Source organism: Corythoichthys intestinalis, chromosome 1, assembly GCF_030265065.1.
Source record: "Corythoichthys intestinalis isolate RoL2023-P3 chromosome 1, ASM3026506v1, whole genome shotgun sequence".
Taxonomy (NCBI): domain Eukaryota; kingdom Metazoa; phylum Chordata; class Actinopteri; order Syngnathiformes; family Syngnathidae; genus Corythoichthys; species Corythoichthys intestinalis.
In genome coordinates, this window is record NC_080395.1 from 15,548,995 (window position 1) to 15,561,911 (window position 12,917).

Below are 12,917 nucleotides of genomic sequence, written 5' to 3' on the forward strand. Positions count from 1 at the left end.
TTGAAAAGTAGTCCGTGTGCAGCCTATATAATAGAGTTAATTTATTTCCCCCTCAAAATAACTTAAAATATAGCCATTAACCCTTTAAGGTCTGGGCCTATTTTGTCTTATTTTGCATGCCTTTGAAGTTGCCTTTATATTTCAAAGAAAGAATTGTTTACGATGGCCTGGTTTGGTCCCTTTTTTTGTGACACCTTGAACTTCATGTCCAAACTGTTGTTTCCTTCACTGACCAATTATAAATCATCATTGTGGGCCCAAAAAGACCAAAAATTCCAAAATCGTTTTGTCAAAATTTTTAATATTGATGTCCAATTGACAACCAAACATGCGTAACGAACCGTTTTGAAACTTTGTAATATTTATTCAACATGTTAGGATGAACATTCAACCAAAAAAACTTAGAATAAATAGTCTTATATTTGACAATTCAACATAAACAACAGGTATAGCCATAGGCGTTTTTTGCCTTTATACATGCTCTAGTCAAAACAGGTTACATACAGCAGACCAAACAGTGAAGAACAGTGAAAAAATATACCATCTAACACAAAAAGTGTTTAGAGGCCATCTCTATATGAGTTTAGGTATTGCGGCCCATCACCTGATGAAAACTATGTACACACAATCAAGCTTCTTGAACACACATTTATATACACAAATTGAGAAGACTGATTGTGGGAAAAAATATATATATATAACATTGGGAAAAAAAGTATTTTCAAAAATATTTACAATAAATAAGTTAAATTTTTTTCAGGCATGCCACTCCGAAAAGCAGTTTCGTCCTGGAATTAGACACAGGGCTACGTCACGCAGCCCACACTTCCATGGGGGGTCGGTCCTCTTTCCACCCTTCCATTTTCATTTCACTTTACTTTCATTGTCACTATAAATGTACATGAAAAAAAAGTCAGTATTTATGAAAATAATAAAGTATAAAATAAAAATATATACAGAAATAAATAATAATGGAAATCTATATGTATGACAATAGAAAGAATACCATAGCTGAATATGTGCTACATCCCTAATCTTCATATAGAAGGAAGACCACAAATTATACTTTGATCCGATATGCACATTTTATTATTATATACACAAACACACACTTATATTGCATCAAAATTAACTTTGTCTTGCAATATCAAAAGAAACTTTCAAAAGAAACTTTTTCAGCAGCATAAAAAAAAAAAAGTGGGTTGGCTTACCTCTGCTCGTCGATGGCGTCACCCACGTGTTCAAATCCGCCACTATCTTCACTCGAGGACTCTTCCGAAGAAGACGATGATGACGAATTTGGACCATCCTCTTCCTCACGTTGATCAAAAAGCACAATTGCTTGCGCTAAATGTAGTTATCCGTTCATTCTCAAAGTCACACAAAGTCGCTCGCTCGCTCGATTCAAACGGCCGTCGGTCGCCACCTCGCTGCTTCAGAACACTCCTCCCTCTCGTTCGGTGGAACCTCGCACGGCAGTTATATTTATTTAAAAAAAAAAAAACAACGCATGTTGTGCTTCCACTGTGACTTCGAAAGGGTTCGTTTGATTTGTGTTTTTTTCATGGAGCTTCCGTTTTGAAAAAGGACAAGAAATGATGGAAACATAGGCATAAACAAATTATCCATGCAGCGTTTTAATGTTTTTTTGAGAGGACAATAAAACTATAAAACTTAAATGACAATATCTCACGTTTTAGTTGGTCGATGGACTTCAAATAACAACGAGAGTAAACCGCAACTTCCGCACTTTAAAACGAGACCAACCAACGGCATGTGGGTGACGTAATTAAAACGCGAGGGCGCTTCAAAGACGACGTGCGCTGAGGACGCGCCGGCGCGTCCTTCGACTCTCAAGGGTTAATATCTAAACCCCTCGCCGCAAAAGTGAGTACACCCCTTTGAAAAAAAACGTACATCCCTAAATGTCCAAATTGAGTACTGCTTGTCATTTTCCCTCCAAAATGTCACGTGACTCATTACAGGAGTGCTGTCAGCATTGCTGCAGAGATTGAAAGAGGTGGGGGTGTCAGCCTGTTAGTGCTCAGATCATATGCCGCACTCTACATCAAATTGGTGTGCATGGCTGTCACCCCAGGTGGAAGCCTCTTCTGAAGACGGTACACAAGAAAGCCCGCTAACAGTTTGCTGAAGACATATCAACAAATCAGAAACTCTGCAGCAATGCTGACAGCACACCTGTAACGAGTCACATGACATTTTGGAGGGAAAATGACAAGCAGTGCTCAATTTGGACATTTAGGGATGTACGTAGTTCCAATGCGGTGTACTCACTTTTGCTACCAGGGGTTTAGGCTATATTTTGAGTTATTTTGAGGGGAAAATAAATAAACTCTACTATATAAGCTGGACATAGACTACTTTTCATTGTGTCAAAGTGTCACTTTGTCAGTGTTGTCCCATGAAAAGATATATAGTACTTAAATATCTGCAGAAATGCGAGGGGTGTACTCACTTTTGTGATACACTGGATACGGTATTTCTTTTTCATCAACAAAACCTTTTACCTGATGTCGCAAGCAAGTTGGTACGGGGTGGTGATCCAGGACGTGCCCGTGACCTGACGTCCGTCGGGCAGCTCCACATTGATAGGCTTACCGTCCAAAGCTTTCTTTGCCTGGAGGGCGTCACTCTCCTTCTTCAGTTCTTCATACAGTCTGAGGCGTTCGTCAACAAATGAGGGCCAACCCTTCAACTGCCAAAAAGAACATCTTTATTTTAATAGCGATAATGTAAAACCTTGCAGATTTGTGGCTTGAAATCTGCAGAGAACAAATTAAATGGTATAAATCACCTCTTTCACAGTTCCATCTGATTGTTCTTTTGTTTGCTTCTTTTCCTTGTTCTTAGACTCAAGGCTGCTCAGCTGCATTACAAAGAGGAACATTAAGTCAAAGAATATGTTTTTTTTCCTCTTCATTATAAAACAGTTCCCAGGCAACTTAGCTTCATAACACAATTCATTTCCAAAAGGTGGGTTTTTGACACTAAGAAAAGTGCACTGGAACACCACTCAAGTCATCAAAACCGTTTTACAGAGTGGTTTCAAGCTCACGTCACTCGACAATAGTGACCACAGGAGACATGTTCCTGATGAAAAAATACAACTACAATGAATACTGTAATTTTCAGACAATAAGCAGCTACTTTCCCCCCCTTAGTTTGAATCCTGTGGCTTATAGTCCAGTGCATTTAATTTGTCGATTTATTTGGATTAATAGCAGAGGTGGGTCGAGTAGCCAAAAATTGTACTTAAGTAAGAGTAGCGTTACATCAAAATAAGATTACTCAAGTAGTCATCCAAAAAAATGTTCTCAAGTACCGGTAGAAAAGTACTTGGTGAATACTCAAGTAATGAGTAACGTTGCGAGTAACTTCTTAAGATGTTTAAAGTATATGTTTTTTTTGAACAATGGTATTTTTTCTCAGCACAGTTATCAATATGAATATTATACCGAACTATAACCTATTATATAACCACATTAAGCTAAAAAAAATACATATACCGTAATTTTCGGACTATAAGCCGCTACTTTTTTCCTTCAGTTTGAATTCTGCGGCTTATATTCCAGTGCGGCTTATTTGAAGATTTATTTGGGTTAATAGGTAACAATTTATTACAAAGCGCCATCATAACATTGTCATAAGACCGTCATTCATACTTATGACATGACAGTATCATGGGAATCACTGAATGCTTATGTTGTGAAGTGACATCCGGCAAATTATGTCAATAACTCACTTTATGTCCAGCTTGGATCTTTTACATCCATTCAAAAGTGAGATAATTTGCCGGATACCACTAAATGACATCTGTTATAAGCATTCATAAATGCTCATGACAGTGTCATGTCATAATTATGACAGTCTTATGGCACCAGTGTCTAATAAAGTGTTACCAAATACCATAACTAGCTATTAATGAAACAACTGGAACAGTAACTGAAGAAATTATTAGCACACGACATGAATTTTGATTGTATATACATCTGTAGCTCTGCAATGCATGCTCGGAGGCATGTTGGAAAACAACAGTGTTGACAGCAGGTGGCAGAAGAGGTTGACTGTTTGACAGTGATGCCCAAATTAAACTTCTTGAAGCAATGAAGCTTTGCAGCCAATTGGTTCAAAGTAATTGGTATGACGCCGATGTCAAATAAAGTATTACTGGTTAATATCCTTTTCGTGTAAATATCCCATAATACATACATACATACATACTACAGGACAGCTGCGGCTTATAGTCCAGTGCGGCTTATCTATGAACAATTGCTGTTTTCGTGCCAAATTTGGTGGAGGGCGGCTTATAGTCTGGTGCGCCTTATAGTGCAAAAATTAGGGTATATAAAAAATAAAACAAATAAATTTCGACAAGTGGGAAAAAATGTTGCATAAATGAAGCATAATTCGTCCAAAGAGCATGAGTGCCCTTCAGTGGATAAAACATTTTCTATTATGAAAATAAAAAGGATCATATTTCCGGTTTTCCGTGGTCAATCGGAGCCAAGTAAAAACTGTGAGAGAGTAAAATCACTTTCGAGTCAACGTCTGCGCTCTATGTCGAATAATACTAAAGTGCTTTTTTACGGTTCTTTAAAGATGCTACGTGATAGAACAGGAGCAGCGTGATCATAGAACAGCAAGCTTGAGTCTGATTGGTATAATGGAGTCATGTGATTATTGTGACATCTCATTGGTGAATCTGGTAGAGCCATTGTTTGCATCATCTCTGGCAAAAAAATAAAGGTTAAATCTAATATGTAGAATAAAGAGGCAAAATGTAACGACTAGTGTAGATCAAAGTAGCGGACTAAGACTAGCGTTTCTTCTACACAAATCTTCTCAAGTAAAAAGTATGGCTTAGTAAACTACTCTTAGAAGTACATTTTTCACAAAAAGCTACTCAAGTAAATGTAACCGAGTAAATGTAACGTGTTACTACCCACCTCTGGTTAATAGGCAACACTTTATTAGACAGCGGCGTTATAAGACTTTCATAAGACAATCATAATTATGACATGACACTGTCATGGGCTTTAATGAATTCTTATGAAAGATGTCATTGAGTGTCATCCGGCAAATTTAGTCACAAACTCCATTTTTGTTTAGCTCTTATCACTTCGATCCATTCAAAAGTGAGATAATTTGATGGATGACACTAAATGACATCTCATGCTTGTGACAGTGTCATGCTTGTGACAGTGTCATGTCATTTTTATGACGGTCTTATGACACCGCTGTCAAAAAAAATGTCCTACCGTGTAATATCTTTTGGTGTAAATATCCTATAATACAGTGAGGACAGCTGTGGCTGATAGTCCGGTGCGGTTTATCTATGAACAAGTGCCGTTTTTGTGTGTGAAAATTACAGTACTTATGTAACATGACTTCAGAAGGTGCATTAACTGCATAAGCAGTTATGCCACTATCTCCTAGTATAAAGCTATTTGGTGAAATGTATGCATTGGTTACAAGATATTTGATGTATATACTAGTAGTTTGATTCAGGGGCAGAACTTAGTGGGTTGCTGGGAACGTGCCTCTAAGGCTAGGTTCATACTACAGGTCTTAATGCACGAATCCGATTTTTTCGTGTTTTTCCGACTCGAGTCAGGCATTAACTTGACGGTCTGAACGGGACAAGTCGCATAGAAGTGGACCATTTCAAATCCGATCTGAGTCACTTTCGTATGTGGTTCAAATCCGATCTGGGCCACATTTTTTTCAGAACGTGACTGGCGGTCTGAACTGTCAACACTCCTGAATCAGAATTCATGCAGCAATTACGTCCTCAAAGAGCAAGAGGCACTGAGGATGGCAGCCATGTAGGCATTTGGGCCCAGCTTGAACTCTGCTTTTAAGGATGAAGTGGGCTTGACCACAGTCATAAAAAAAATAAAATGAAGAAAAGAATAAGCCTTACAATTTTCGATTTTCATTCTGTGCGCCGAATGAGCAATATTTCATTATTGCACACATGGCCGAGTCGGGGCAAACTGACGCACCCACGTCATTTCACGCACACATGTCAAGGCTCATGTGTGTCCGTGTATGCGCTCTATCAGTCCATATAAACTTTGAATAGAAGACTAAACGGGGATTATTAATGTCCGTTATTTGTGTCTTCTTTTTGGAAATCAAAATATGATCAGCCTGGAATGGCATACATGTAGCATGTGCAATTTGTTTTGATGCTTCTGCGCATGCGGGTCTCTTTGCTGAGCGCATCTCGGACTGTGAATTAGTGCGCATGCATGATACTTGAAAGGTCTCAATGGACAAAGGCAGTCTGAACGGGCACGCCAAAAAAACAGATATGGCAAAAAAATCGGATTTGTGCATTAAGACCTGTAGTATGAAGCTAGCCCAAGATGCTCAGTTTGCAGGCGTAAAGTGGGCGTGGTTAGGCGAGTGGAGGTTCAAACAGAAATGTAAGATGGGCAGAGCTGTAATAGAGTGTTTATAGTGTTTAAAATATCTCTGCTAGCCGCTTGACGGGTTGTCTGGAAGGCCCTGCAAAACTACTTTAACACATCCAATATAAAATGAATAGCATTTAAATCATAGTTTAGGAAAATAAGTATAATACTAGGCCTGCAAGCAGGACTGAACGGGCCCTCGCAATCTAGCGCAACTCGGACGTCACGCAACTCTGACAGTGTGCAGGTCAGGGTGGTGGCAGATCGTCCTCTCTAATCATCTCATTGGAACCTAACATGCTCGAAAGTCGCCTCTTTACATTCACACACCTAAGAGATAAAAACCCCTATTGGAGAGAGTACTACAAAAAAGGAGCGAATAAAGGGTCGTCACGGCAACAGACAGAGACATGTGGACATGGGCCGTAAAATAAGTATTTCAAAAGGTCTTGAAACTACAATGATCAACCTGAAAAGACCTGGACATATATTAGAAAAATGAGTGACTTTCTATTGCCACTAGTTGGCGCTGTAGGGTTGATGCAAATGACCCCCTACAGGACCCTTCAGAGTATGACTCAACAAGCACGAGATGTTTGGCGCAGATATGTTGTAGAAGTTATGACCGTTCAAAACTTGTGGTGAGACGAAATGGCTTCAGTCATTTTCACTTCTCCTGTTGGACTCTTCTGCTTCAACCAAACCTCAGTATTTTTCATCAGGCACCTGAACACATGTCTTATGGCTCCCCTGATGCAGGTTTCAGGTGAATATATTTTTTTCCTTGGAGGAGGAGCCTGTTTAGTAAAAAAAGGCATTTCCTGTTCCCACTAGGGGGCGCTAGGCCTAATGGGCAATGTTTCAATGCACTCATGTTAAGGGTGGGCTCCAGCACATACATGCCAGATATGAAAAAGATTGAACGTTGTGTCAAGGAGCTATTAGTCTTTTACTGAATTTGTCATTTTGCCGAAAAAATGGCCGACTTTGGCACCACGCCCAGGTCAGACCCATGAATGAAAACGCACCATTCTGAAAATTGTAGATCTCCTATGTCTCCTGAATAGTCTCACCAATTTTGAAGATGATCCAACTAACTGCCTCTGTGACAAGGTCTCAAATGTGCACCCTGTTAATTGATAAAAATTTCACATTCGATCCAAAATACCCGATTTCCTGTTGTGTTTGGAATATGGGTTCAAGAGACTTTTTGGAGCAGTTTTGCACAAGGTATCGACTCCCCAAATTTCATTTCTCTACGTTAAAAAAAACGCCTTTTTGAAAAATTCAAGGGGGTGCCACTGAGCCCTTTTGTTACATTTTTTTGTAACGTCGCAAGATTATCGAAATACACGCAAAGCCGCATGTATGTGCAAAATTTGGTGAGTTTTCGTGCATGTTCAGGTCTCCAAATGTAAACTGTACTACAAATGGATAAAAATTTCACATTCGATCCAAAATACCCGATTTTCTGTTGGATTTGGAAAATGGGTGCAAGAGACTTTTTGGAGCAGTTTTACATAAGGTATGGACTCCCCAAATTTGATTGCTCTACGTTGAAAAAAAACAATAGGAAAGGCCTTTTTTAAAACTCTTTTCTGTTGCCACTAGTTGGCACTGTAGAGTTGATGCAAATGACCCCTACAAGACCCTTCAGGGTATGACTCTCAACAAGCACGGGAAGTTTGGCGCAGATATGTTGTTTATCTGCTGAGTTATGACTGTTCAAAGTTTTTTGCGTGACAAATCGTTGACGGTCATTTTCACTTTCCTGTTTGGACCCCTCCGCCTCAACGAAACCTCAATATTTTTCATCAGGCACCTGAACACAGGTCTTAAGGCTCCCCTTATGCAGGTTTGAGGTCAACAGATTTTTTTCCGAGATGTTTGGCGCAGATATGTTGTAGAAGTTATGACCGTTCAAAACTTGTGGTGAGACGAAATGGCTTCAGTCATTTTCACTTCTCCTGTTGGACTCTTCTGCTTCAACCAAACCTCAGTATTTTTCATCAGGCACCTGAACACATGTCTTATGGCTCCCCTGATGCAGGTTTCAGGTGAATATATTTTTTTCCTTGGAGGAGGAGCCTGTTTAGTAAAAAAAGGCATTTCCTGTTCTCACTAGAGGGCGCTAGGCCTAATGGGTAATATTTCAATGCACTCGTGTTAAGGGTGGGATACCGCACATACATGCCAAATATGAAAAAGATTGAACGTTGTGTCAAGGAACTATTAGTCATTTACTGAATTTGTCATTTTGCCGAAAAAATGGCCGACTTTGGTACCACGCCCAGGTCAGACCAGTGAATGAAAATAAAATTTAAAAAAAATTTTTTTTAAATAATAATATTAATACTTTGCAAAACAATAGGGCCTTCGCACGCTTAGTGCTCGGGCCCTAATAATTCAATTATGAGTAGTTGGACTTGGAGCAATTGGAATTTGCAGCGCCAGGACAACGGGCAGATAAGGGCGATAACAACTACAGGACTCCTGCTGACTAGGGAAGCCCAATGCGCGCTTCATACAGCTGACTGAGCGAGATTGATGCTGATGGAGCGAGACAAGCAGGTGACGGCCAAGACATCTACAAACCCACGTCTGGACGACCAAATCCCACCATCAGCTCTTCTGGTAACCAACAATGGACAGTCCAGAACAATGAAAGGACATCCTCTCCTCCCACAAGGAACATCTGATAATGGAGGAACCCGCGACTGAGAAGTGGACACTCAACACTCGCATGGTGCTGCGGATGGTAAAATCCTCACCTCTAGTTGACAACAGTAATGCCCGAATTCTCCTGTCCAATCCCCAACAGACAATAACCCTAAACAACGCCCGTACACACCCTACTTTCGGACCACAGCCCGCCTCCCAAGAGCTTTTAAAAGACCGAATGTTTAACTAATCATGGTCATTTTGCTCAGGAATCTTTTGTTGATTTGGTGACCCTGGAGCTAGCCTTCCTCTTCGATTGGGTCTCTTTGCAGTTTTTGCCTTGGAGTCTAATTTGCTGTCGACTTGGAATAAATTGTCAACTTGTGTCTCAAAGCCGTCTTCCAGCTTTTAAAATAGTATTTAAGGGGTTAAAGAGGTGAAAGCGTGGAGTTTGGCCTTTTGGCCAGGTTGTCGGGGCGGCGCTGCCCCGGGTCTTTGGAATTGTACTAGCGTGGTTCCGGTGGTTTGGCTGGCGTGATTCTGGCAAAAAGGTCAAATTCCAACATATCACACAAACACCGGACAATCGTCTAGAGGGGCCAGCAAATAATTGTCAACGAACACCCCCTCTCCTTGGACAGTCCACTCGGCGGGTCCCGTTTATGCTTATCGCACTTGTGCCCTGTTCACATTTGTTCCGCCACTGTATAGGTAGCAATGAATCTTCGAACTCTGCTCGAAAAGACTAATTTTGGTTAAATAAGCATCAGTGGGACTCACCAAATAAATGAATTTCAAAAATTGGTTGTGTTATTTATTTCAAATAGGGCACTCCTGAAACACACCTATTTGTATACACATCCAAATTCAAAATTTTCCATTAATATTTCAGTTGGACTTGAAAACAGTGGTGCCACCAGGGGGTGGCCAGGGGTGGCCACGGCCACCCCTATAAATTGGTTGGCCACCCCACTGGCCACCCCGCTTGCCAGTATATCCTTAGATTATTGTAGCATCAGTTATGCATTTCATCACAAATGAATGCATTTATTTTGTTTTGTCAAATTTATCGCGTTAATGGGAGGTAATTAATTTTATTTAATTAATCACGTGAAAATATTTATCGCAATTAACGCATTCGCGGTAGGACTCATTCACGCATTGCCGGAAAACAGCCTACAATGGCTCCGTTTTACTTATATACAGAGATAAGAGGCAGTGTCAAGTGAGTGGAGTAGAGACAAGCATTCATTGGGGCCGTGCTTTTAATTGGCAAAAGCTTTGTCATCACTCCCACAGCAACTATAAATATTGTGGGAAAGGACATGGGGAAGAATGACAGGAGTTGATCTTTTTCTTAACACCATGTAGTGTACCCAACGCAGAGAAGATATAGCATTTGCAGCCACCACACACAGTCATGTTTGCGCCACTTCCCATCATGCATTTGGGCAGAACAGTTAAGTCGCTACAATATCATTTACTGAAAGCTCAACAAATACACTAGATGGCAATATTTAGTCACAATATACAAACTCACATTTATCCTTTAAGAATTACAAGTCTTTCTATGCGTGGATCCCTTTCACAGAAATAATGTTAATAATGTTAATGCCATCTTGTGGATTTATTGTTATAATAAACAAATACAGTACTTATGTATAGTATGTTGAATGTATATATCCGTCTTATCTTTCCATTCCAACAATAATTTACAGAAAAATATGGCATATTTTAGAGATGGTTTGAATTGTGATTAATTACGATTAATTCATTTTTAAGCTGTGATTAACTCGATTAAAAATTGTAATCGTTTGACAGCCCTGGTTAAATGTACACCTTATGCCTAATATATACATAGCACAATAAAACAGAATTGTTGTGGAACTCAAAATGTTGACTGGACAGTTATGGACTATGCACATTAAATCATTAGTAACATCAAATATTACACAATACACCAAAGTATATCAGTAGCTGTGTCCTTAAGTCTTTCTGATAGTTTTCCCCTGACCTTTTTACTGCAATAATATAATGAAAACCTGAAATTATGGCTTTTAGTTTTGGCCACCCCAAGATTTTAAGTGGCCCCATCTGGCCACCCCTATGAAAAAATTCTGGAGGCGCCACTGCTTGAAAATAACAAATATTCAGCCAGCTAACAATGTTGGGTAAATTATTCCATTTGTGACATCATTAACTGTCAAAATCTCGAAATGATTTCTCACTAAAATATTTTGTGAAACAGGCAGATCTCAAAATATTTCGTTGTGTAATTTCTTGTAGTTATTATTACACGAGCTATACTAAAAAATACTATTCCTTTAATATGGACTCTGATTAAATAACGGTTGCAATTTGGCTCACTACAATTCCAAATCGAAGTATGATTCGGCACCTTTTTAGTCGCTTTGTTGTTCGCCTGTCCTCCCTTGACGACGATGCCCCCGGTTGCTTTGGCACACTCGCCCCCTGCCTGTGAACTCTTGCCCTGCTCGAGCTCCAGCTCTGCCCGCAGACCCCGGCGGAGGTGCAGTAGCCGGTACTTGAGCTTTTCATTCTCTGACTTCAGCTCCTCCAGCTGCGAGGACACCCCCGCGTCCCCTGCAGGGCCTAAATCTCGGTTTATCCCGTCACGAAGGACGGATATTTCGCCGGCGAGGAGCAGAATTTGCTCCTCCTGGGCAGCCAAGCGTGCAGCCAGGCAGTCCGCCATCTTTAAATGACCATAGGAGGTATGAAAGCGGACTTCCGGTGACGTTTTTGTTAGCCACAAGCTAATAAATGATTTGTTTTTAAAAAAACAGTTTAAAATAGAAACTGTTTTTATAGTTAATTTGTAAATTTTTAGCGCTAAATTATTTATTCACAAATGCAGATATAGCACTCTGATACCTTTTTTCAAACATTTTTTTAAGACACGGTCTTTCTACTTTTTTTTTCATCATTAAAGACTGAACACAAAAGGCTCGTGAAACGTTAAATATTGTTTTAAAAATAAATAAATAAATAATAGATTTTAAAAATGCGTATATTTTATAGCGACTGACCCCCCCCCCCCCCCGGCATCTATTTTTGTTATGTCATATTGCTTGTTGTGTGTTGTTTGTCATTAAATTAAAAAAACTAATTGTTGTAAAAATTCGTATTTCGTGTAGTACTATAAAATAAATGAATCACATTTCATTAGGGTCAGGATTAGCGTTGTTTGTGCGTTTTTTTATTTCCATTTTTTAATTACGTAAACGGTTCAATTAAAAATACCATAGATGTGATATTCTGAGGCTAGATGTCTAAAAGCGGAGTCGGCGACGTGAGTGAATAGCGACCACCTTGCTTCGGAAGACATCTCCGGAGGACTTTACTGCAGAACGCGTGAAGCGAGCGATTTTCTCCACTGAAATACTCTTAACTCGCAGAATTAATCATGAAATTACAAAGGTTTGGTTTACAACAAATTTTATAAAGGTGGCTATGTTTCAGGTTGAATATATATTTTTAAAAATCGTAATTTTTGCACTATAAGGCGCACCTGACTATAAGCCGCCACCCACCAAATTTGTCACGGAAACGGCATTTTCTTCATCGATAAGCCGCACTAGACTATAAGCCGCAGCTGTCCTCACTGTATTATGGAATATTTGCACCAAAACATTTTAACAGAGAACACTTTATTTGACAGCGGCATCATAAGACTGTCATAAGAGCAAATTAACCACCATGAAGCTTTGAACCAATTCGTTGCGAAGCTTCATTGATCCAAGAAGCTTCATTTGGCCGTCAATGCGCCCTTGGGGGAGACAGAACCTCTGCTGC

The 12,917-nt window shown here is 39.7% G+C and overlaps 1 protein-coding gene across 1 annotated transcript in view; it reads right to left on the reverse strand.

The window, feature by feature from the left end:
• The window catches only part of tars3 (threonyl-tRNA synthetase 3), a 75,217-nt gene extending 63,375 nt beyond the window's left edge, over positions 1 to 11,842 (reverse strand). The window contains exons 1-3 of the mRNA XM_057834327.1: positions 11,500 to 11,842; positions 2,816 to 2,887; positions 2,529 to 2,716 (exon numbers count right to left, since the gene is read on the reverse strand). Coding sequence (XP_057690310.1) covers positions 2,529 to 2,716; positions 2,816 to 2,887; positions 11,500 to 11,817 — 578 coding nt within the window. The 5' untranslated portion in view covers positions 11,818 to 11,842. The remainder of the gene's footprint in view (positions 1 to 2,528; positions 2,717 to 2,815; positions 2,888 to 11,499) is intronic.
• Positions 11,843 to 12,917: the final 1,075 nt, after the last annotated feature.